This window comes from Cyanistes caeruleus, chromosome 10, assembly GCF_971803275.1.
Source record: "Cyanistes caeruleus chromosome 10, bCyaCae1.hap1.1, whole genome shotgun sequence".
In the NCBI taxonomy this organism is placed as follows: domain Eukaryota; kingdom Metazoa; phylum Chordata; class Aves; order Passeriformes; family Paridae; genus Cyanistes; species Cyanistes caeruleus.
In genome coordinates, this window is record NC_141710.1 from 8,348,402 (window position 1) to 8,375,384 (window position 26,983).

At 42.8% G+C, this 26,983-nt stretch overlaps 1 protein-coding gene across 2 annotated transcripts; it reads right to left on the reverse strand.

The window, feature by feature from the left end:
- WDFY1 (WD repeat and FYVE domain containing 1) lies at positions 1-25,345 on the reverse strand. Of its 2 annotated transcripts, none has more exons than XM_086843729.1 (12): positions 23,386-25,345; positions 17,317-17,384; positions 16,518-16,591; positions 15,284-15,338; positions 13,787-13,937; positions 11,040-11,152; positions 8,564-8,690; positions 6,940-7,045; positions 5,527-5,628; positions 4,645-4,775; positions 3,560-3,668; positions 1-2,846 (listed from the first exon to the last, which is right to left on the reverse strand). In XM_086843729.1, the coding sequence occupies exons 1-12, from the start codon at positions 23,520-23,522 to the stop codon at positions 2,787-2,789; spliced, it is 1,233 nt and encodes a 410-aa protein (XP_086699855.1). In that variant the 5' UTR covers positions 23,523-25,345; the 3' UTR covers positions 1-2,786. The 2 variants fall into 2 exon arrangements, with proteins under 2 accessions (XP_086699855.1, XP_086699856.1); XM_086843730.1 differs by having other exon boundaries at positions 21,815-23,816.
- Between the last annotated feature and the right edge of the window lie 1,638 nt (positions 25,346-26,983).

A 26,983-nucleotide genomic window follows, 5' to 3' on the forward strand; every position in this document is an offset into this window, starting at 1 on the left:
GTGAATATCAAGAAATATTTTATTGTACATGTAATCAAAGTTTAAAAAACAGACAAGGAGGAGCAAAGGACATATTTATCTAGATTCTCTTAACTATGCAGGGTACAGAAATACAACTAGGAAAGTATTAGCACATATTAGTACCCTTTGCTCCCCTTCCCTGCCCCAGTGGAAGAGGTTACACAAGCAAGATCTGTAATGCTTCAAATCAAGGCTTCTCAGTAATTGCACACTTGAGCTGACATAGTTGAAGTATGATCAGTTTCATGAGAGAGTGTGTGCCTTCAGAATAGTTGTTTATAAACAAAACTACCCTCTCTTTAGTGGTTTGTGAGCATTACTCATTCAATAACAAGAGTATACTTAAAAGACTAATGGTTTAGTGGCCATAACTGTCATTATATCTGAACCAACACTATCTTTAAGTATATCAGTTATAGAAAATAGATTCCTTAGGCAGTAGAGAATATATTATCTAGTGGCAAAAACATAATGTAAAGAAGCAGAGGAGGTATTCACAGGGAAGGGAGGGGGGAGCTGCATGCTGAGCAGGGGCACATTGAGTAATCAGAACTAAAAAAGCTGAGTTCTGGAGTGCTAACTGCAAAGGAATCACATTTCAGCATCATGGGTATAGGTTTCAGAATGTCTAGGTTGAAAAATATGGTACCCATTGCACATCTACATCAATCTCTCAGCTTAACTCACACCCTAGATCCTCCTAACCTATTACAGTGGCATATTAAACAATTCTAGCACTGTAATTCATGTTCTGCCTTACATGTCATGAGGAAGAAAGCTTCTGTTCTCTTCCAGAACCAGATAGAATGAAGTCTGAAAGTGAATGCAGAGAATTATCAGAGCTTATTCATCCCTGCAACACATTCCTTCCCAGTTTAGAAGGCTGAAGGCCTTCAGAGCATAAAGCTGAAATTTCTCATCTACTGCAAGCTGATATTCTCTCAACAGCTCAAAAATAAGCCTTCCCAAAAACCCTAAGCTATACAGCATGTAGCCAGAGTTGAATCAAATCAGTGTGGCAAGTCTAAATCTTGGATTGAAGGCAAGACAAGTTTTGGGATCCCCACAAAAGACGGTTTTGTTTATTCTTCAGTGGCCCAATAAGGCTAGCAAATTAAAAGCTCTTCACGAAACTTCAAGAGAAGGCCCATGGAAAAGCAGAAAAAGTAACAGTAACTATCATATTCTGGATTCTAATGCCCTTTGGAGATGATCAGATTTTTGGCTTGTGAATCATGATGTACTGATGATCTTAACCTATTTCAGCCTACAGCATGGTCCAATGTAGATTATTAGTGTCAAGTTACACACCTAGGGCTTGAATTCACTAATACTCATAGCACCAACTTGATTGTTGCTGTAAGCAAAGACAGCCTAACCCTCAACTCTTGTGCCAGAAAGAGCGTATTACCTTTGATAATTGTGTAACATCACCTATTCCAGGCCAGCTGAACTACCCTTTTTTGTCCTTACACATAGTACATCTGTTTTCAGGTAGATCTTAACAGCTCCAAGCTTAAACTCTGTGACATATCACCTTAGCTTCCAAAGTTACAAAAGAAATTCTCCTTTACAGTATTCAAATGTAGAAAAGACACTCAACTGACAAACCAGTTTACTGACAGTATCTCTCACTAGTTATTTTCTTTATGTGCCAACTGCACAGTCATAAAAGCCTCACAGCTCTTTTTCATACTTCTCAGCTTTGAAACAGGAAAGGATCAATATAGATATCTCAGGATTGACACTCCTAGGTGCAGGGGAAAAAGCAGCTGTTCTGTACCTCAGTAATTATTGCTCAGTATTTACCTGTTTTAAGCAACATCAAGACAATATTTGAATTTATGCTGTACTTTAGCAGAGACAGGTTCCCGAACATTAAAGAACATTAGCCTTTCCATCTCTAAAATCTAGCTGGCCATTTTTTCTCAACTGTTCCTTGTAACAAGGCAGATTTGTTTAGGTTTCCATTCCAACAACATTACAGTTGTCAAAGTACATGGCTCCTACCTGTGGCCAGTTTTTAGAGTAGGTGGGCTGCACTTCTTCGTAACTACAGAAGTTTATCAGCTATGCTAAAACACTACATAAAAAGCCCAGGATTGTTTGCAGACTCACCAGCTACCGACACAGAACAGTTGTACCACAAAAGTGATTTCACTAACAACTGAACTTGAAGACAAACACTACAAGAAAGCCAATCAAGGATCTTGTGTGATCGAAGATTCTCTTACTATCTCATCTGAGAGAAGCTACCTTCCACTTTAAACTATCTCCTCCTTCCATAGGAATAACCAACATATCTTTTGGAGGCAATTTAGACAGTGACTGCTCAAAAACATTTCAACAGAACTGCTTTTTGGAAGAGAGAATAAGTTATTTTGCACAAACTGAATTTACTACACTCATTTTACTCTGGTAATGTTTTAGCTACAAGGTATCTGTACAAGATATATCAGCAGAGATAGCACATTGTTAACACTACATATGTAAACTGAGAGACAAGAGGTCCTTCCATCCAGGTGTCATATTGCAGATAAACCATTTATGTCAGTCCGAGAGGCTGCGGAACCGCACTTCAGCACCACGGAGATTCCCGGGGAGCCCAACAGAAAAGCTGTGCTCTACAAGGGTGACTGTCCATCCTGGAACAGCAGCAGGAGGAGAATCAAGCAACCAGTGTTTGCAGTAATATTCTGAGGAGGATTCCATTCGTTCGGTGCATATTGCTGTACATAAGGTGCATAAACCTGCCACGGAGCAGATCAGCGGGAAGAGAAGCCAGTGGCAAGGCTGCATCCAACTACTGGCGTCATGTCCCAGATCTGCAAGAGAATTGTGGAGAATTACCCAGCATTAGTGTCAGATCCACAGGTCTTTCTGCAAGAGGCATAGAAGCAAACATAAAGACATCCTTGGACACAAGGTAACATCCTTTTTAATCTATGCTTGAGAAAAATCTCATGAAGCGTTACACCAGCCTTACAAGCCAAAAGCCAAATTTGGGGCTCAAGAATCTTCATGCACTTCTGTGTAGGTCTGTTTTAAGAAGTGCTATGCAGTTTGTGACAAACATGCTAAGAGCAAAACAAGGACAGGATGGCACAGTCTCAGTTGTGACACACATGGTGAATGTAGAGCTCAGGCACAGCAAGATTCCCTATCAGTCTGAGCTCCATGCCACCATCTCATAGCAAGGGCTTTCAGTGGCCATGCTCCAAGCCATGGAGCTCAGAGCAATGGAACCTGCACATTTCCTCAGCTCTGTGTCTTTAAGGCTGCTGGCAGATTCTCCTGCGGCCCATGCCTGCTGAGTTTGTTCAGAGACACACCAGTAACAGATCCAACAGCTGCACTCCTACAGTGGAGTTACAAGTCACTTCCTCATTCTGCTGCAGAAGGACAGCCTAGCAAATACAATTCTGTCTTCCCACAATAGATAGCTTATAGCAGTAATGGTCAGAAAGGAAGAAAGAATATACAAAATGAACTCTCTATTAAATATCTCTTAGATAGCAGGGAAGAGATGCAGTAATACCTTCACAATCCGGTCACTCCCACAAGTCACCATTAGCCCTCTGGAGATGTCCATGGACATGTGTGAAATGTTGTGTTTTCCTTCATGAAAGGTTGCCAAGGAAGTACGGCTGCACAAGAACAATTGAAATTGAAATGAAAGCCAGCCATCAGATGATTATAGCAGTGCAAAATAAACTTAAAACAAAATTAAGTTTCTCAAGTACTAATAAATCAATTCCAAGAGCTGCAGTACCATATTAAAGGGAATTAAATCAGCAAGTCATGCTAAGACACTGGTTGTGGAATTGTACAGGTGTGACATTTCTTGGCCTTCTGCAGCATGACTGTTAATAATACTAGAGCAGAAGTGGGACACTGAATTAGAAAATGCTTCTACTCCCAGTTAGCAAAGTCAAGCTCAGTTACATTTTTCCCCTGCTGGCTATAGAAGCCAAGTAGGGCACAGCATTCCACTTTTCAAAAAAGCCCAACCCCAAGCAAACAAAAAGCCCCAACAATTAAAAACCCAACAATATAACAAAAAACCCCAAACACTCCCAAAATTTTCACATCTGATTACACTGTTTATATCAAGAGAAAAGGGGTTCCTCCATTTCTAAGACAAGTTTAATGAGGCAGCAAATGGTGTTTAACCTGGTTTGCTTGCATGGGGAAATAATGTTGAGCTCTGAAGAATATCCCCAAAGTTTTTAGAAAGTGTACATGAACTAAGGCATATACATCCTGGCAGCTGTAATGCATTGTCTGGCACCCACTTAGCAATGTTAAGTGCAATCAATAGCTTTTAACTAAACTGAAATGTTGAGATAAATATATTTCAAGTCTAGATCTGGGCTCCTGGAAAAGAGGAACTAAAAATGATAAAAATGTTGTAATTCCACATCTGATCCAAATGTAGTTGCAGAGGCAGATGGAGAATCCCTGCCACCACAGTGCTTTCAGTCCCCAAGGCCTAATAGCAGAGAGTCAGCTCAGTGAGTTCTGTAGCATTGTGTGTGGAAGTGGAGCAAGCCCAAGACGTCCTGGTTTAGGATTTCTGTACATCAGCAGTGTTAGTACAGCTTATTACTCTTTAATACTCACTCTTCATCCTTGATCGACTCAAAACAGGAATCACAGACACGGACCTGGAATTCAAATCCCATGATTGGGTAGCTCGACCGTTTGGTGCTACACTTGCCACACACTGCTTGCCCACATTTTCTGCAATGGTGCTTCATGGAGGAAGAAGAAAAGAAATAAGTCACTATACTATGTCACTTGACCATGGTACCAAGTGTCCACTGCACAACAAAATCAACAAAGCTTCTGTTTTGTGACCTGTTAGAAAGCAACCTGTTAGGAAATTCCCTGTTTCTCCAACCAAAGTCTCTGGAGTTCTGAACAGTCATTTGGATCATTAATGGATTTATCTTCATACTCTCTGTGTATATCCTCTTCTTCTACAAGCTCTTTCTGAGAGAAGGGAAAAAAGAGGGTTGAACAAGCAACCCAGTAAAAACAGTCTAAGGAAGCCAGAAACAGGTGATTGTCTTGGTGCCTATCCAGTTCCTTCTTAAAGAAAACTATCTGGAAAGCTTTCACATTCTGGTGCAGTAAGAACTGGGCCATTAGTGCTTCACTGGAATGAGCATCTACACGCTCAGTTATGGGGCACTGTTTGCCATTTTACACAACACATGAGGATTAGCTGTCCATAGTTCCAAAGTATGGGAACATTCAGAGAAATCCTACAGAGCACTCCTAGCACAGCCTGCTTTGACCTGTGACAGAAGTTTGATGCAATACTTTCACAGAATCTGGAAATGTCTTAGCAGTGCCTAGAAGTTGTAATGTCTCAATATACCTCACTTCAAAGAAGTGAAAATACTGAGAGTTGAAAAGATCTACCAGCTTTAGTGGTCTTCTGTTTACATTTTGTTTAGGTGCTGAAGTACAGCTAAGCACTGAAACCAGCCATCTCACCTGTCTCAGCCCTATCGTCTTTGTATCCCACATTTGCTTTATGTTCCAGAAGAAAGGTTGCTCACACTTCTGACAGGAATCACTTTCTAGCCATTGAGGAGCCTACAAAAGAACAGGAGATGTAACCAATCAGAATTGTTTTCCCTCATATACAGGAAGTTTAAGAATCCAAAGTAAAGTCTTACTTGGAAAGATGCCATGGTTCAGTTCTGGACACTACAACAATAAACTAGAGCATAGTACAAAGAAAGTTTAGGACAAAAACCCCAACTCAAGAATACAGTTATTGGTTACCTACACACCTCCTACACTTTTTAAGCCTACAGGAATATGTTGTGATACTGCCTTAGTAAGAAAACTCATTCAAACATCTAAGTTACCAAACCCACTGCAGGCATTCAAAGACTGCTGCTCTGGTTGTCTAGATGGCTTTTAAGGACCAGTGTAGTCCAAACTGTAGAAGCCATGAGGCAGCAATCCCCTCTAAGAAAGGGGGTGTCCAGAAGTAAAATGTGTGAGTAATTATCTTTTCTACTTTCATGGGATTGCAGTTTGAAATAATTAGGAATTCATCTGCATTTTCCATCCTGCCCACGTCTTCGTTAAGCATCCCTTCTCCCACCCACACACTTTTCCTGCCATAAATGGACTAGGACAAATCAAAACAGAGCTTTTACACATTTCAGCTCTCTCAAATACTTTAACTGAACATGCCTGTAAGAGACATAAAGAGAGGAACAAGATTTTTAGTACATAGACTTGAATTTAAACATGTATATTCTATACAACTTTATACATCTCATGAGGGGAAGTCTCCCTGAGTTTTGACAGGAGGAAAGCTGAAACAACAAAGCATTTTTTCTTTTCAATTCATTCACATTGCTGACAGTAAGAAAACAAGAGCACTCTCAGTTGCACCACCATGGACATGAACTGATGCAGAAAGAAAGTGTACAGTTGGGTCAACTGCTGTACACTGAGATCTTTAAAAAAAAAAAGTTTCCTGGGGGCTAAACCTCTGCCTTCTGAAATGCATCTCACTTCTGAAATCTGCCTCTCTCTTGAGAACTTATTTCAAGACTATTGAAGCATAATCCATTGGTTTCTTTACCGCAAGAGTTTGACTACTTTAGATTGTTCCAGAAGCAAAGGCCACAGCCATTCCAGTGAACCTGCTGTCTCTTTGAGATAAAACTCTAAGCAGTCCCAAGCATCCCTTGCACTTTCCTGTCCTGGGAACCCATTTACTACAATGCAGCATGGACAGCCACTAGGACAGGTTTCAATAATATCATTCAGCTTTAAAGTGTCAGACAACATGAGGAAAGCAACCTGCAGAACTAAGTAAAGTCATGGTAGTCTCTGAAAAGGGGAAAAAAAAAAAAAAATCTTTGACCTATGATATGAGCTTACCTCTTCTCGGCTGATATCCATGTTCCAAACAGCAATTCCCCCATCAGCTGAACAAGACACCAGCTGCCTTGTCAACTGGATGTAGCAGATAGCCTGCACCTTGTCACTGCGAACAAAGCACACTCTATTTACCCACAGGTATTTAAACAAAGCTTGGTTTCCCAGCAAACCCTGACTTATCCTTGTAAATAAAGCTACTGACGAAGTCCAAAACTGATTTCCAGTTTGCTAAGTCCACTAAGTAGAGCTTTGAGGATGAGTGAACAGATGCTGTCACCTGAGCACTACCCTAGCATCAGGATGTTGCTGAGAGTATTCTTACAGGCCTGGCCAGAATACCAGAGCTACAGTTCCAGGTTAACATTTGTTGGCAGGAAGCCCTGATGGTGAATTGAGTGTCAGCTGGCTCAGAGTGCGTGTACAAATACTCTTCTGTGTTGGCAACTTGTCAAAACAGAGACAACTGGAAAAATAAAGAGAAATGATTGTTTCAAGATGCAACTAAGCAACAGAGAGGGGCTCCACTTTTGGTAACAAATCACTGTAAATTAGGTTGTAGTTGCAAAGCAAAGTATGCATTCACCAATAAGACAATTTAAACCTAAAGAAAGTCATGGCAAAACAAAAGTCTGCCCTAAGAAATTAAACAAAGAATCTGAGTAGTATCAAACTGCTTTGCAACATCTAAATTGAATTAAAAAGTCATTCTGCTTCTCAGAAGGACTTACTTTCCAATTCAGTATGAAGAGAACCTAACTGCTACAAGTCTTCACCAGGACTCATGATGCAGCAGTAACAGCAGTATTAAGTCCTGCAGTCACTGCCTTCAGTTATTTTTTTGCAGCCAAGATTCTACTATTAATTCTTTACCCATAAAATTAAATCCTCAAGATGAAATGAGTTCTAGAGCTAAGGCTATCAGTCTTGATCAAAGGTGCATGGAGGCATCTATGGAATTAGACAAGAGAACACACTATACAAATATCTTTAAATATAAACAAAATCTCTACTATCAGTGCATTTCTAAGTAGAATATATCTGCCAACTGAATTAGAGCCCTACATTTAAAAATGGCAGCTAGTGTTGGGTCTCTAAAAATTAAGAGCTGATTGTTACAAACAACTACCTCAACTTCAGAAGAGGGGAGACATGACACTTTCTGAAGTTGAGATACTACCCCTGTAATTTAGCCAATCAGTTATCACCTCACTGATAGAAAGACACATAGAACAGGAACATACTGAAGCTTTGCTTATATATAAAGGTCCTAGCCCTCCTCTCACGGGTAACTCAGTGCAGTATTTACAATACAGACACATGCAACTTTTACATATAGGCTAAACCAGATGATTTAGAATTTTTACCCACCTCTTTCTAAAACTAATTCTGTGTTACTTTTAAACCATGGTAAGAACGTATTAAACATGAACAAGAAAAAAGATTTATCAGTAAGGCTTTCCAAGTACTGATTATCCTTCTTCCCCTTCAAAGTACTCAGGGCTCTGCACAGAGTAATTTTCTCCATTATTCACAATGATTCAAGTATCTTGCCATGCTATTCAGTCTTCCTGGGGCTGTGTGTTCATTACAGGACATGTATGAAAAATAAGACTCCAATACATACTGATGTCCCTGGAGCAGCAGCGTTCGCCCCTTCCTTCCACCAATATCCCACATGATTATGCTGTGGTCAGAGGCACCTGAGAAGAGCAGCCGTTGGACAGGATCCCACCACAGGGAAGTAATACTCCCTAGGAAAGAACATTCTGCAGTTAGATGTAAGGGACTGGCTCCCCAACACAGTGATGCCCTCCTGGAGCATTAAACCTGAGGGGTACTGCCTCACTCCAGTAACATATTGAAAGCCTCACAGCAAAGGAAACATCCAACAGCAAAGTGCAGTCCTGACAGAGAGGCAGGGAGTACTGGACAATAGAAGAGATGTCCCTAAGAAGACAAATATAGCATAAGCTAGAAAGTCTGAGTTCTGCCCCTTGTATTTAGGTAGGTGATTTTAAGAGTTGCCAGGCTGCTATGTGAGCTTTGGAAGACAGAAGTGCTAACACTTGCCAGACAGAAACCAGTATCTACAACAGAGTGAAGTGCTTGGTCAGTAGTTGCAGCACAGCTCACAGTGTTCTCAGGTAAAGCAACTCCCTCACATACCCATTTACAACATCACAATAGTTGGAAAGAAACCGACACAAAGAAATAAAGTGACAACTTCACTGCTATTAGCAAATCTGCCACTACTCACTAAATTACAAAACTAGATTTCAGAAGGCCCAGTGTGACTATGAATTAGGGATAGAAAAAAAAATAAGTCATCTGACAGTAGCAGACTTAAACTAAATCCATACCCATGGTAAGGCAGCCAGGGGACTAAAGGAGTAATTTTATTACTCGTGCCACCTATAGTTGTGAAGTTGGGACATTTTATTCCTTTGAAGAGGTTCTGCCCTTTAAAGAATCCTTCCATTGCTCAGTTGTCATCAAAAGCCTTGTTAGTCTGAAACCAAGATGATGAATGGTAATTAAAGCCCAGTTATTTTCAATGCTCTGAAGAAAGATTATTTTTTTTGCCTCCTTTAGGGCTGTTCTGTTTTCAGACTGACCCATTTGGGAATAGCATGTGCACCAAAAAGGCACCAACTTTGGGTATTATCTCAGCATTACACAGAGCAAGCAGGCTGTTACACATGGTGAATTCTGGAAGCTGAAAACAAACTCTAAAACCATTTAAACTGCAAAGCAAACACTGCTTGCTTATGAAGTCACACTTAGCAAGAGCTAGAAAGCAAACAAGATGAAATTAGACTTTTGAAGTCTCAAACACAACTGCACTCAAAGAAGAATTAAATGCCATTTAAGTTTGGAGTTACTAGATCTTGAGAATGTTACACAAATATGGTGGAGGAAAAAAGGTTACACATAACCTGATTTGCTTTAAAAAAAAACAAAAAAAAGATGAAATTACTAGTACTACTAGTACTATACCAGTTGAAGAAAAATCTGCTTCTGCCCCTGAAATCATCTTTTATGCTAGCTCAGTTCTTGTTTTAAAGATCACCATCCCCATATGGAAATAGATGAGCTGTGTGAACAGCACTGCTGAAGTTGGTGCTTGGAAACCCATCACAACTCAAGAGATAGAACACACACTACAATAAAGTGCCACACAGACATACTGCTTTCAGACTAACTAACATCTACCAAGAAATCGAATTTGAACACAGACAAGTGCAAAATTGTAGAGGCAAAGAAGTCTTTAGGGCCAAGAGAATTATTTTGCTCTAAATGGAAACAATTTTAAATTCTCCTTGAAAGCAGAAAAGACATTTATCACTAGAAAATCTCAACTTGCCTCCTGCATTCAAACCCAGCTGTATCATTTGACAATCATGTGTAGATCAGGAGTCAACCCAGCTTTAACAAAGCCTACTCTATTCTTTCAGCTGTTAAACAAGGCAGCCTTTTCCAGTGGGTCAGAGACTCATGACCCAGTAGCTCATCCTGACCCACATGCAAACTGTCTGCTGATTTGAAAGTTGCCTACATGGGAAAAAGCATTGTCTTTTTTATTTTTCTCAGCATGTTATTAAATTACACATTATTCTGTGATTTGCTTTCTTGCCTTACTCATTGCAGCAGACAGTGACTCTGTATCATGTCACAGACTAGTTGATTCTTCATTTGATGTAAGGACTTCAGCTGTACTACAGAGGATGAGCCTTAGACTAGGCAGTTTCTCCAAAGTTAAGGAGACTAAAGCTTTTACAGGTGGCCATCTAGTGGATAACCTGTGTTTAACTGAACACATGTTTACTTTTATTTTTCATCTATAATAAAAATACCTGTAAGTATTTATAAGGCTAAGATTTCCCTTCAGCAAGAATGTATTTGTTCTTTAACAGGAAGTCAAGTACAGATTTCAACAGGTTATGATGACCACTATCTTGGACTGGTTTTTCATCCAGTATCTACCTTTAAGAGGCAGATATGCAACTGAACCCCTCTTACTCTTACAACTGAACTCACCCCAGCTTACAAAGAGATACCATATCTGGGACAAGTGGGTTTAAGACAAAGAGTTACTTTACCTTCATGCCCTTTGAGGGTTGTGATAACTGAACAGGTATTCTGCTCAAGCTTCAGAAGAGTGATCTGTCCAGAATAATCACCAACAAACGCATGCTGAGTTTCATGATCATATCTGAACACGAGTCAAGGAGAAGCTTCATTTGTTTAAAGAGTATTTTACATGACTGAAACAGTTGGCTACAGAGTCTAAAAAAATTGGAAAATAACATTTTAATATGCCAGATAAATATTTACATAATTACGTCTAAAGTGGTTGGAGACTGTAATAAACCTTTTTGATTCCTTCCTTCTCATCACCCTTCCCTACATGTGCAAGTCAAACTGTATAGAAAATAAGAGAGAAGAGTTTCAGAAAGCCACTGGAGAAAGCCATGAGATAATCCATGCCCTGTGTTAAGGCAAGCCAAGTGGCTTCATGTCATTTCTAGCAGATATTTACAGAACATGCTTGTCTAAAAGATGCCAAATCTCATCAGGCTACTTGTTGCAGTGCAGAGCTCTCTGCAACCATTAGAAGCACCTCACTGGGTGGCATTCAGTCTTACCTAGTAATCTTCTCCAATAAACCCTTTTGTTTTCTAGTGTGTTAGTGATTGATACCCCCAGGAGAGGAAAACCAAGATACAAGGGTGCTGACCATCCATAGCAAGTTCACCTTACTGTGGAAGTACACTCCCAATGTTCTAGCTACTGCCAAGGTGAGATTGTCTCATTTCTTGTCCTGTTCAGACAAGAAATGTCCTTCCCAGTTTTACCAATGCAGGTCCTTGAGTGTGGTAATGAAAACTGAACTAATTTCAGAAAGGATTCTGTCATTTAATACTGCGATAAAAGCCACACCACATCCTAACATGGGATCCATTAACAAGATGGCACACTGGGCAAAAGCATTACACTTCATAACAGTTCTGATATTTGGCTTTTGCCACAGTGGAACTGTGAACTCCAGAAACCAAAGCATGGCAAGCCAACAGGACTAGATAATTTGCTGCTTTTAGAAGACTTTTGTTATTGAGAATATAAGCAAGAGCTTCAAAAGATCCATGCAGCTGATAACACATAACCCAAGAGCTGTGTATAAACTCAGGTGTCCTCCTGGAACCACACAAAACCAAAAGCAGCAGCTAGAAAAGTAGTCTCTGGTATCCAACAGAAAAGGCTAACTTTAAAAAGACAGTCTACCAAAAAGCCCACCACCCTAAGTGAAAATGCAGAGGCTTTGTCATCTGATGACATTCCAAAATCACTTAAGCCTTTGGGATCTTGAGATAAACAATTTGCTTTCAACAAATCCTCTAACTCCCTGAACATGTGATCCTTTCTTCATCTTGGAAGTTCAGGCTTGACTTATCCCCACTAATCCAGTAAAGAATAGGCACTGTGCTGTGTCTTTCAGAAGCTTACACACAGGATCATTAACAAACAACTTCTAAGGATACTTCCTGATAGCAAGGCCAAGCACACCAGCAAGCTGGCTCTTCCAAATACAAGTCCAAAGGCAGATCAATTACAATGGATTTTCAAATGTCAAGTTCTTCAGTAGAATTTTATTTTTATATTGATATAAAAGGTCATATTCTTTTCTCCATTTTAATAATAAACTGTGCCATTATTTGCAATAGCATTAGCTATAGAAGCCACTGATTTCAGTGGGGCTCAGACTGTTCACCAGACTGCTGTGAGCTGGTCTCCAACACACAAACCAGCTTTAACCTACTCTGTGCTGCATTCAGCTGAGGTGAGCTGCACATGGAATTGTTTTGTGGGACACAATTCCCCTGGATTCTAAAAAAGAGCGTCAGTACAACACTACAAACCTGGCAGTTCTGCAGTCAGTAAGGCAAGGTCTGCAGAGACAGGAAACCTCAGAAGGCCAGACGTGCAGCTGGCAACTGAGCTTTCCTCCCAGCTTCTTACCAGGATACAGGCATACAGCCACTCTAGAGAGAGCTTCATGTTTTTGAGAGATGTTGACCTGTTTCAGCTTTTGAATCTCGCTACTTCTAAAACATTATTGTCATTAAACCTCACACAGCAACCAATACCTTCAATTACTGTCCCACCACATCTAAACTGCCACCATTAACAAGTGCTAAAAAATAGTTTCAGAATTTCAAGTATTTAACTTGCTTTCAAAAGCTTTGATATGTGAACTATCTTTCAAGTTACTTTTACATAGGGAAAAGAATGCCCTGAAGTACTTACTTACACCTGAGTAGACAGAGTGACTAAGCTGCAAATGCTGCAGTTAAACGTAGTTTACAGAAAGCAAATTGTACACAGAAAAATTAGTACTGGTGAATAAAGTTTCAATGTACCTGGTAGCTTAAAGATAGAAAATATTAACTTTAGCAAAGACAGAAAAATTAAAAGTCTAGAGGGTCTTCATGATGTTTTCTTCTCTAGAAGGACTCAAAGGCACACTGGCATCTGTTGAACAAAGTGACTTGCCCAAGAAGTCTATGGGCCAGGCCATAGATAACAGTCACTGCCACAAGATGCTACAGACAGACATCTCAAAATTAGGAACTAGTACAGACTGGGATTTCTGCAGCTCAAGGTCTCTTCTGCTATCTAATAACCACTAACAGAAACAAAGGTATTAAACTTCTAATGAGAATAAGAGTGAGCAGACTTGCAAGAGATGTTACTCCAGTTTTTATACATGAAAAGTTGGGAACAAATTGAGGTAAAGGAACAAAGTACTCTTCCAGCTTCAGGGAAGCAATCATTTTTTAAAGGATACTGTAGACATGAAGCCCAAGAGGTGAAGTAATGTCTCCCCAGCATGCTCCCACTCCTGGTGCACATCCAGCTGATACACTTGTCGTGACCTGTGCTGATAAGCCACTCTGATGCCAGGCAGAAAGTAATAGCAGACACTCGATTCTGGTGAGCTGTTAGAAAAAAAAGGTTCCGCATATTTTTCCCCAAAAATCAAAGTGTTGTGTACTTCCATTATAATTCAGACAGACTGAGGTTGAAGACGATATCTAGGCAATGCCCCAGGGAGATCTTTTACCACTATATTATACTTGCATCTAGGCTGAAAGAAAAGGTTCCCATAGTTCTGTTTAGGATTTGCCTTCTGAGTAGCTCAAGTGAACTAAACCCACCAGTCAGCTGATGAAAGCCTTTCTCCCAGAGAGAGAGAGCAGCTGAGTTCAGCACAGATATCCAAGGTTAAGGAACAGGCAAACTCTTAGCTTCCTCTAGTTAGCTCAGGACTTCTGGAGAGTAATGCAACACATCTAAAAACTTGAATTGCTTTATTAAATGCATCTTTTCCTAGCCCCAGAGAGATATGCTCACATTCATAACTCTAGGTTATCTAGTCCATGGCATTCAAACTGCTTCCTGTGACAGTAACCAAATCCCACCCACCTTTGTTGAGAATGCTGACACTAAGCAAGAAGTTACACATGCTTTAGAAAGAAGCTTCCCCTGCCCCCCAAGATCTAAGTACTTCCCTTGACTGAATTGTCAAATCATCTCCCTTAGGATAAAGGGAAGTTTTGTTGCTTTAAGAACAAGGTCTTTTTCTCCCAAGCAAGAACATTGCTTCTATCGGTGTCAGGGAGTCACAAGACAAACTGTACTTTGTTTTGCTACATAATCTGCAGTCTTTAAGAGCTTCCTTCAGGCCTTTCACATAAATACTACGATTTTAACCAACAATTGAGTTTTGTATTTCTCTAAAGGACGTGTAGACAAATGCTGAAATTAGTATTTCTATGAATATTAGAACAATCCCACAAACCCTGTTTCCCACATATTGGAAAAATAAGCTCTTTTTCATCCTTGTTGCTCTCCTAGGATGACAGAGAAGGTAAGGACTCTTACCTTGAGCTAGAAGTAACCAAGCCCATTGATTACAAGAAATAAGGACAGAGATTGCAAATACCAAAATGCACCTTTAGAGAAAGCTCTTACACCAACACTCATGTAGTACAACTACTCCATCTGAAGAGCAAAATCTGAGCTCACTGGTTCTGGCTCATTACACTTGCAGACTAATAATGTAGTGAACTTAATGATAATGACTACAACTTGGACTCAGCTGTCTAACAATATTTTTCTTATGGCAGTTATCCTTCAACTAAGTGACAACTCTAAGGTTAATCAGAGTTAAAGCATATCTGGATTTGATTAAATCACACCTGTGACTGTGTCCAGTTTCCCAAGCATTGCAGATACCTTCCCTTTACACAAATGTTAGTGTAGATAGTGGTTAACAGTTTACCTGGATAGGTCTTCACAAAATTCATCTTATTAAAGTCCTCAGAAATATGAAATTCCTAAAAGCAAAGTGAAATTGTTAGAAGATACCACAGTGTCATAAAGCAACATCGATACCCAAAAAAGAGCAGCAGCCTCACAGACCAAAATTTGCATAGCAGCAATATATCCCACAAAAAAACAAGCAGCTTCTGAGGCTGGAGCAAAGTATACTCAAATACCAACTGTAAATTAAGGTTTTAAGTGAACTGAGTTTGCAATGGGGAACATCCTTTCAGAACTGAATTTGCTGAAGGGAGACAATAGGAAGATATAAGATCTCATTTGTCCTCAGCAAGAGCAAACAAAACTGTACCTTGTAGTACTTAGGATTTGCACTTCTGTGATTTCACAATAGACAGTTTTAAGTGACAGAGCTCTTTATTTGATCCATTAGACTTAATGACATTTTAGAAGTCTCAACTTGAAATTTCCAGTAGTTGTCACTAGAATTCTATGCAGTTCTTTGTAGGCTATTCATAGTAGTTATCTGTAGAATCACTCTTTATGACATTCATGCAGTACCCTGTCTCTTTATGGGGCAGTTATTATTCTGACCTTATTTTCATAGAGAAAGGAAACTATTAAAGCATCTGAGAATCACAAGATTCCCCTCCTTTATCAAGGTGGGGAAGAATAAAACCCAGTTTCTGTTCTGCCAAGTGTATGTTCTCCAAGACAGGGACAGCAGTTAGAGCAAGAGTATAGAAAGAGAGAAGAAAGAATTCCCAGCAAGAGATGAACCCAGCCTCTTATAATTTTAGAGCTAGTGTTGAAATTTCTACATCATAAAAAGATCTGCAGCAAGCAAATCTAGAGGTGTGTGCATGGCAGGATACACAGATCCATACTCCTGGCCAGGGGCAAATCAACTGCAGTTCACAAGCCCTGTCAGAGCACCACCATGGCACTCTGCCCAGCTTACTGCTCTCCCTTCAAAAGAAGCTTCTTGGCAAAGTGTAATTGTTTGGGTCCATTGCTGCACTAATGGGGCTCATTGGGGCTACCTGGCTCACATCCAGCCAGAAGAACCTTTACTTTGCAGTCCTCCCACATAAATCTCAGCTGAACTTCCAAGGAGCTCAGCCATTTACCAGTAGCTGCATTCCAAAATGAATGGAAAGAAAACTGGCTATCAGCTGCCAGTAACACATGGACAATTCTAACCTACATTCAGAAGAAAAGTCACAGCAACTTACCATGATAGCTCCATTATCCTGGCCAACAAATATCCGTCTGCTGTCATGATGATAAGCCATGGCAGAACATGGTGCTGTCAAAAAAGCAAGTACATTACAGTATTTAAATAGAGGTATTAGGATACACATGACTTTAATAAAAGTCAGTTCTTTCACTCAGGACAAAAGCTGTTTAAGTAGTTTGATAGAAACTAGTCTGCATAGTTAACATCCCTTGGAAAGACAATTCAATTCCCATGTGTGAAGCTGAGGACAGGAACATGACTACTGTAACTCAAGATATACCAACAGCAATCATATGCAAACGTGATTTCCTGCCACAAGGTGCAACTTAGCAAGAGGAATTTTACACGGGCTGAAAGCTGAGCTAACAGCAACAGCTAGTTACACTTTAGAACTTGAGATCACTAAAATGATTCCAAATGGAGATCTGAAAGAGAAAAATGCACACCTTGGAAATCAGAATATTCTTATGTCTCAACTTTCAGTTAGTGATTAGAAAACTCACATAATTGGGATACAAGTTATTTGCCATCATCTGAGGCAACTCCAGCTGCAGATCCACAATGATTTATCTGGTGAAGGATGTGGTTCTGACAACACTGCCACAGATCTCACCCACCATGCAGCTAGTTTTAAATCAAAGTCTGAGCTAGACTTGCTGCAAAGCTCCCAAAATCAAAATCATTGAGGAAATCCAGCCCTTGGGAAAATGAGAAGGAGGTATTCATACACACAGCACAGGTACAAAACCCATACTATGCCTGGCCACCACTTACCACATCCATATTGTACTTACATGCCATGGTGTGATAGATGCTGGGCCAGTACTGCCCACTGTCCCTCTTCAGCCATACTCGGATTGTCCTGTGTCATGGGAAGAGCAGGGAGAAGCCAGCTGTAAGTGCATCATCCCTTGCATCTGAACCACTTCATTACTTATGGATCACTCCACTCCCCTTAGCTTTTGTGCTACTCAAATATAATAAAGGAACGACATAACAGAAATAACAGCACTCAAATACTGCTCTAACATAACAAGAAGATTAGCACTAAGAATAGGCACCCTTGGATTTGGAAAAGTTTTCTTCAAAACTATTTACACATGGAGTTTCAGTAAGTATGAAATGGAAATACTCTTTCAGCTCACCTCAGAAATTGCTACAAATTGCATCCCTTTACTTCCTTCTTGTCTCTGGTTTATGTAAGCCAAATTCAAACTGCAGAAACTTTCTATATTTTGCAAAGCAAACCACAGTTTGTTTATAGCAGATTAAGTGTCTGATACATTTAAAAAAAAAAAAAAATTGCAAGTTATTTCATCATGGAAGTCCAAACCTTTCATTTTTACAGCATCTCTGTGTAACTCACCCTTCAGCAAGCCAGATACAGAATATTAATAACAGAAGCACCTCATCTTCTAAACCAGTACATTACTGACATCTCCATCCCCAGATATTAAGAATATCCAGAGGACAGCATATCTAACTCATTATTATTTCCTCTAAGCCATGCCTCTAATCCCTCATTTAGAAATGCAAAGGACAAGCCACATTAGTTGCTGTTAGTTTCCCCTGCTTCTCTGCCCTAAATATGATCAGGATGATGAGCCAGTCAAATGGAAGCCAAAAAGCTGACAAGATGATTTGGACAGAACACTACGATTCTTTATAAAATTGGCTTTAGTTTGCAGTCTTCCAGAATCATCTCTTGGAGGGAAATAGTAAGTGGTCTTGAGAATATTTAGCATTTTACTACTCTGATGACTGTCAAATCCTGGGTGGAGGGATGTAAGAGTATCAGCAAGGAAGTGGAAAGCTATTGTCAACTAAACAACAGACACATCAAAGAGACTCTACATCAAGAAGAGCACACATATAAGATTGTGTTAGGGTTAATTTAAGTCCTCTTGAAATTTCCTCTCCAAACCAAACCATTGTTTGCCTTTTTGTTACTGTTTAAATCCAACTTCCTCATTCCTAAATGATCTGTAAATAGATGTACCTGGAAACACTGTCAAGAGGCTTCACTGAGCTGTTCTGTTTGCAATTAGCTAATAAAAGTTCTGGTATTTAGAATTCTCTAGAAAAATACTAGGGGACTGATTAGTTAAACATCATGTAGGATCAACAATAAAGAGTTAAACAAAAAGAGCATGGGAGGGGACCAGTGTCTTGCAACACAACCAGAACTTTTCAGAACTTTTACTGCTGAAGATACAACAGTAATTTTGCTATCCATTTAAAGGCTTTTATTTAAACACCACTCAAAAATAAAGAAGAAAATGCCCACCCTTAATGTACTACTTTTTGAAAACTTGAAAGCAATACAGCTGAGCATATACTGCCCCAAAACAATGATTTTCAGATTTTAAATCAAGTTACTTTTTTACCAGTTTTGGGGTGTATGTACATTAGACAGTCCACTAAGTATTTTGCATCAAGACTGTTTCTTAGAAGCTATCACTTCCTCTTTACAATAATCGTCAGCCTGCCTAGTGTCAGTAAGTCACCACTTCAGAAGAGCAGTTGTTACTTCTTGGTAACATGGAATATGGGAAAAACAGTGTTTTCAAGTCATCCTAATGATGTCAACCTAATAGCACAGGTTAGCACCTACACACCTTTATAAGCTTTTTAAAGCAGCTCCATCATACTCAAACTATTCTGAACATCTCAGATGGTGGCTTCCATCCTTACTAATTTAACTCTTTCACTTCTAGACAAAGTAATGTAATTATTTTTTGTTTTTAAAAATTACATGATAAGTTATCATGGTGATCAAAATCATGCATTGCTTTTTCAAAAGCAGACTTAGCTTCCTCTCCGTATCGTGGTTAATTATACTGAACTAAAGAAACCTAAGATTCATTTCTTCTATGAAATTATTTAATGGGAGCATAACTCCTGTGTTGATCATCAGTAGTACAGTCCCTCAGTGAAGTCGAGAGTCTAAGCAAATAGCTGCAAGAGTTAGCAAAATTAACTTCTGAAAGCTTCTTATTTTGGTTAAGTAAGATTTAGACTCTGCTCGCCTCATGCTTGCAAAAGCTGTCAGACAGCTTTATATCTAATTATATAAAGCTCTGACTGAGCAAAATTTGAAGGGATCGTTTCACAGTAGTCAGCGAGTGACCTGTGCCAAAATGTCACTTCTCCCTGATTCTCTCTCCTACAGACCTATTTTTGTGATGCATCTCCTTATGGTAGGACAAATTAATTTGTGAAACACTAGTTCTTAAAAGAAGTCCGCCAGTAATGCTGCTCCCTTCAACCTATCTCCTTCAACCAGTCAATTGCTTTGTTAGGACAACTGCCTTAAGAGCCTTTAGCTGTTTCCTCAAAACTTGGTCTTTATTTAATGACAAATCCTGTGCTCAGTACTTGAAAAGAGCTGGCTACAGCTCATTTCTCCTTAAGCATTCCCTACTAGAAAGACACCGGGTTGTTTGACAGCAGTGTCAGTAAGGATGTAAAAATGCTGAAATTCATTAAGGAGCACCCAGAGATAGATATAGACTTTTTAAATTCTAGACTCAGGTCTCTGAGAGTGGCAGGAGGAAGCCATACTTTAAAAATAAAAGATTAAAAATTACCTCCAAACTTCCCTAACATTCAATATTGAACCAGAAGCTGCTTTCAGCTGGGCAGCATAGACATTTATACAAACACAATTCAAAGGAGTTTTGACATAGGATTTTTTAATGTAATATAAGGAAAGACATTCAAAAGTCATCTTCAAGCAACACTGACTGTGGCTTTACCAATTTCCAAGAGTTTTTATTGTTTTCAATTGCTGTTTCATTTACAGAGTTCATTTCCTCAGCAGTGCTGGAGGAAAAATTTGGGGTTTAAGAGCAGAGACAATGCTGTGTTCCAACAGCCCCTGTGCTCCTGCTCCCTGAAAACCAACAGCACAGGTGCCAGGGAGGGAGAAGTGATGAAAGACCAGCAGTCAAATCCAAACCTGTTACAATAACAACACTGCTGCAAGGTTACTACACAGCCACACCAGCCCTGTTCCCACTGCATCTTCCTAACTCCTTCAAAACACCAACAGCTGCTTTCCTACCCAAAATCAAGCACTGACAGTTGTTTTCCTAGCAAGGACAGAATTCTGCCTCTTTCTGGTAGTTTAACTAAATAAAAAATATTTATACTGTTATCGACCTTGTTCCCAAAACAACATTAGGAATCTGGTTTAATTGCAGTGCAATGGAAGCTCAAAGACACAGCTGATAGTTTTTATCAAATTTCTGCTAAAACTAAAACATGTTTTGACCAATATTTAAGTTTCATAAGCAAAAAAACAACAAAAGCTAATACTGTACTTTAAGCAGCTACAATGGTCACCAAACACCAGAACTGAAATGTGCCAGTGACTCCAGAGCTCCTGTTAGCATGTAGTAAATACATTACTTTCATCTTGCTTTTAGGGTCTTGTACACAGCTTATCATCTCTGAGCATTCCCAACTGCAGCTGGGAAACACTCCTCTTGCCATAGCTATTTGTCTGCTGAGGGACACACTGCAACAATTCCCAACATTGTCTTGCAGCCAGGGTCAGACAAGATGCCAGCAGGGACACAGAGTTAATCATCCTTTCTAGATAAGTTCTGAGAAAGCTTCACAGATGGCAAGTGTCCTGCTGAAACATCCGATTGTGGAAATTAACTCTTTGTCTCCTGCAGGTACTCCTGTTTCTTTTTTCATCTTTAAAATTAAAAAAAAAATAATGGAATTTTGTTGGCATTCATAGATCTACTATGAATTTTTTTGTATCCTCTGAAAAAATAAAACCATTACTTTCCATTCTAGGAAATATAATTTAAAATAGAAAGAACTACAATGAGTAATTCTAACAAGAGAATAATATGCAACATTCACAGAGAATGTTTGTGCACCAATGTTTTCCTCACTACCCAACTTGTAAACACATTCCTCTGACTGGTTATTATGAAATACTTGACAGCCTTAGCTGCATTAAGATGTAATAAAAAATACTTCAGCTCTGCTCTTAGTACACAACACAGCAGCTCTTTTGCTCCTTGTACTCTGCACTTTGCCAGCAGCATAATCAGTTTCACAGTATTAACACCTACACCCCACTTGTAGTGAACAAACAGGGGAGCACTGTTTGACAACACGTTGAACTGTAGGTGAAAGCTTTGATGTACTGTAGGAGGTATCCCAAATTAAAGGTAATAGAGTGCAACAGTTTCTGAAAGTTTAAAGATTTAAGTAATTTCTCACGGAAAGGTGGGTGCCACAAATTCAGCCACGAGTCCTCATACTCACTTTGAAATTACACTGAAGGTGGGTGGTGGCCTCTGCTCTCCTTGCACAGGTCTGTATCTGACATCAGAGCTCGCCCAGATAAAGATGCAGCTCCATCCTTGGCTCTTATCAGCAGTCTAAGCATGCAGACTGCTTAACCTTCGGCATTAGACCTTGAGTTTAAACGCTGCCACTGTCTGCCACAGGCAAGCCTCTGCAAGCCTGTACCATGAAACTCTGTGAAGGCTGAACTCTGATACACAATCTTAAAAATCACTATTTTCTCTTCTCTCCTTCAGGAAGCCCATCAAAGCAATCTGAACACAAACACAATCACACCTAAGTGACTGGAAGGAAAGGAAGCTGCCCATTCCCATCCAAAAGCTGTTATCCAACATGTACTGCACAAAGCCATCTCCATAGGAAGGGATGACACGAAATAACCACACAGCTCATCTGTTTGCACTTTCTGACCTAAAAATAAATTGCAGAAAACCCAATTCAGATAATACCATTACTCTGCCGATTCTAAGCACTCATACCCTCCTATTTCTCACAAGGTCAAGCTTTCCAAACAAATATTCATGCAAATATTAATGCAAATTTAATTTTAGAAGTTTCATAGTATAACAGTAAAATTAGCCCTGCACCAAGCTACACCTTAAAGAATGCACTTTTGTACCTTTAACATCGTTCTGTCAAACGGAGCCACAGTTTCTTAAGAAGCATCTCCCACCCCTCTTCACATTTAAAAATCACTTTCCACATAGCACGGGTGAAATTACATCTCTCGCTATACACTGTAGACCCCTCACCACTCTCATGACCACAACCCTCTGTACTACCTGCTTCCTCATTTCCACTTTCACCTGAGCTCATCTGGCTGCTTAACGACATTGCCAGCTTGTGGCACACGTTTCGCATGCTGTGCGAGCCAGCGCCGAGAACCAGGGTTAAACTCTAGACACTTTCCCTTCCAAGCAGAAAGCACCGTGCTCAGCCGCTCATCACCCCTCTCCCCTCAGATGTGCCAATTCAGTCCCCGAGCGGCTTCAGCCACAGGGAAGCAGGTTTGGAACCAGCACACCGAGCCATCAGAATGGGCTCGTTCCGACCGGAGCAGCTCGGGCAGCTCCAACTCTCCCGTCAGGCAAGGGAAGCAGTGACACACCGCAAGTGTTTCAGCCAGCAGAGCGGAAGGCCGAGGGAAACATACTCCCTCACTCCTGGTTCTGCTCATAACCTCTGCAGGACCCATTCACACCCAGGGCGAGCTGTGCTTTTCCAGCTGCTCCGCAGGGGCAGGACAGCGCGCACGGAGCACAGCGGCTTCTCCCCGCCGGTGGGAAAGTGACAGCCCCGCGTCCCGCACCGGCCCGGCCGAGCCAGTCCTCCCTCGCAGCTGATGGCATCTTCCTCCCTGGGACCGCGGCTCCGCGGATCTCCTTACGGCTGCAGGAACCGAGTCCCTGCGCGCCTCCCGGCAAAGGCACAGCGCACACACGGATCTCCCTCTGCAGCCCCCGCTTCCGCGGCTCCCAGCCCAGCCCCACGGCCCGGCCCTGCCCGGCACGGAGCGGGCCCCGGGTCACCTGTCCTCGCCGGCCGTGATGACGCCGTCCTCCTTGGGGATGAGGAGCGCGGCGCTCACGGCGTCCTGGTGCCCCTCGACCTTGCTGAGCAGGACGGGCCGGCGGCTCTGCGGCCGCGAGTGAATCTCGGCAGCCATGGCCCGTAGCGCTGCGTGTAGCGGCGCCGCCCGCCGGGCCGAGGTGTCCCGAGTAGCGGCGCAACCCCAGCGCGCTCCGCTGTCGTCACGGGCGGGGCGGGCCGCCGCCAGCCGTATTCGCTAGAGAAGAAGGGCCGAGGGGCCGTATTTCGTAGAAGAGCGGAGATCTCAATCTGGCGGTGGGGGCTCCGGCCGCCTGCCCGGGGCGGGACGTGTCCCCTCCGCTATCCCCGGGCTCAAACACGAGTGTCCGTGGCCTGGGCCGCGGAGCTGGCTGTGCTCTCCCGTAGGCTCTCTCCAGGAAGGGTCATTGCCGTGACCCCGGCTCAAGGAGCCCAGCTCGCTGCCCATCCCTGCTGGCTTGGGGCCACCGCAAGGCAGCAAAGGAAAGGCTGATCCCCCTGGAGTAATTAACCGAGGGATATGGGCTGAGGCAGGATGTGTAGTCACAGGAAATACATTAGCTCCTTTCTGTCTGTTCAAGCAGCTGTAATCCTTCATCCTATAAATTCTTAAGCAGCTGGTTTGTGCTGTTATTTTCTCTGTGTCAACTGCGTGGGAATGCTGGCCACGTAGCTGGGTAACCAACAGCAGTCTGTGCTTGGTTTTTGGTCTTATACCTGAACACCAGCACTTGGACATAACCAACACACACTGGGCTTAACTGAAAACCCTCACTGGGAGCTGGGTATCCAGCTATCCGTGCTCTGGATGACCCAGACAGAGCTGAGCCTAAAGGCATGAGCTCCAAGATAAGGTGCAGACAAACCTTCTGGAGCAGGGTGCTGGGGATTGTACCATTTGATAAACTGTCACAGACCATGTCACACACCATAGGATGAGTGAGGCTTCCCCAGGATTCTGGGGGAGGGCAGCAGACAGCAATTATCTTCCCCCTACCTGTCCCAAGAGAGGAGTTTTGTAGCTGAGAAAGCCAATAAGGGAGATTGGATCTATAGCTAAGGAAACAGACACAGGAAGAAGCTTGAAGCTTTAAAGATACATGTGGTTAAATGCACTTTGTTTTGCCTCAGTTTTTGCCTGCTTCCTTGTTTTTCCTCTGTATTTCCAGGGTGACTTGGTCACTGAGGACAAGAGTTATTACTCCAGGTCTGGCCTAGCATGTCATCCCAATCAAGACAACAGGCAATGATCACTTAAGTAAAATACCTGGTGTAGCTGAATCTGAAATCCTTCAAACAGTATTTCAGGCTTGACCACATTTGCTGTGCAGGGTTTCCCCTGGCACTTGGCCCCAGAGGACATAACTAGTCAAAAAGATAATTTGTGATCCAAGCAGACACCAAAAGGCACCCTGACTGCCCAATGATCTGGTTATTATTCAGACTTGTACACATCTATTCCTCAGCTTTTTAAGCCTGACCTGCTTAGCTCCTGCCAGTTGTCAGAAGTGAGTTTGGCTCTCTGCCTGGGGAGGGGAAGACAGTGTTCTCCACATACAGAGGATTCTCAGCAGGGATTCTGAATGAACGTCCAGCTGTAGGACGGCATATCCACAGGGAAACGTTTTCAAGAACTACTATCCAAAATTTTATTTGATGACTAGCGGTTATGAGCTTTTTTTAACCTTCCTTTTTTATCACATGAGACATTCCCTCTGGCCTCATCATCTGCTACTCATCCTGCTGACCTTGGCTAGGGACACGTGGTAGCATTTCGGCTTGGAGGTACATCCTTCTACCCGCTCTTCCGCCTCCCGGGTGGGGACCCCGTCCTGCAGGAGCAGGACATGTGCAGATCTCCGGTGGTTTCCTGCTCTCGCACCAGGGGCCCGCCGCCCCTGGCTGAGGGACCGGCACCGGCTGAGGGACAGGCACCGGCTGAGGGACAGGCTGAGGGACCGGCACCGGCTGAGGGACAGGCTGAGGGACAGGCACCGGCTGAGGGACAGGCTGAGGGACCGGCACTGGCTGAGGGACCGGCACCGGCTGAGGGACAGGCTGAGGGACCGGCACCGGCTGAGGGACAGGCACCGGCTGAGGGACAGGCACCGGCTGAGGGACAGGCTGAGGGACCGGCACCGGCTGAGGGACAGGCACCGGCTGAGGGACAGGCACCGGCTGAGGGACCGGCACCGGCTGAGGGACCGGCACCGGCTGAGGGACAGGCACCGGCTGAGGGACCGGCACCGGCTGAGGGACCGGCACCGGCTGAGGGACCGGCACCGACTGAGGGACAGGCTGAGGGACAGGCACCGGCTGAGGGACCGGCACCGGCTGAGGGACAGGCTGAGGGACAGGCACCGGCTGAGGGACAGGCTGAGGGACCGACACTGACTGAGGGACCGGCACCGACTGAGGGACAGGCACCGGCTGAGGGACCGGCACCGACTGAGGGACAGGCTGAGGGACAGGCACCGGCTGAGGGACAGGCTGAGGGACAGGCACCGGCTGAGGGACAGGCACCGGCTGAGGGACCGGCGCGGGACCGGCAGCGGGCTGCGCTGCGTTCGCTGGGCCGCCAGGGGGCGCTGCGGCCGCGCCGGGCCCGCGGCTGAGGGACGGCTCCGCTGGGACACGGGGACTGGGGTATGTGGGGATAGGGGGATATAGGGACAGTGGCACAGGGGAGGATAGGGACAGAGGGATAGAGGGACAGAGGGAGATACGGGGTGATGGGGACAGCGTACTGGAACAGCAGGATATGGTGACAGGGGATATGAGGAGAGGGGGACAGAGAGGCAGGAGGATATGGGGACGGGGAGAGTGGAACATGGGTAAGTAGGATATAGAACACGGGATATTGGGATAGAAGGACAGGAGGAACCTCCTGCTGAATCACCACCTTGTGCAGAGGCCAGCCAGGCAGGAAAGTCACCTGTTCAACCCCTCTGCTTGACCCTGGTGCTTAGAGGACACTGTTAAGAGCTACCAACAGGGAAAAAAACCAAAAAACAGAACAAAACTGTTCAAATACTATCATTTTGCCTCAGAATGGATTTAGATGGGTTTGGGGGGCTTTTTTTTTTTTGGTTGATGGTTTTGTTGTTTTGGTTTGGGTACTTTTTAAGCCCAAGGTGGAGCATTGAGGGTGGCACTGCTTCTCAGAGGGACTGACAGTGCCCTGTCCCCCCAAAGCCCCATTGCTGCTGGGGACAGCTGGCAGCCGGCCTGGTCCAGGGGCAAGAAGGGACAGAGATGACACAGAGCTGCACTTCCCACAGGCACACAACTGCCAGCAAAGCCTTGAACAGGCCAATTGCAGTGTCCTCACATCAACTATTTCAGGAAGGGAGAAAAGCCCAGGTTGGTTAGATACTGCAAAAGATACATCTCTGCCTTCCCCCTTCTCCACCACCTGTTCTGATCCCAAACCAGCCAGCACGTATTAGTCTGGAAGTGAAACAAATGCTGCCTGTGATCCAAGGAGACAAACCCAGCCCTTCTGTCTAGGACAGGGTGGCTCACAGCCAGTGTAATTAACTGATGGCTACAGGCTCC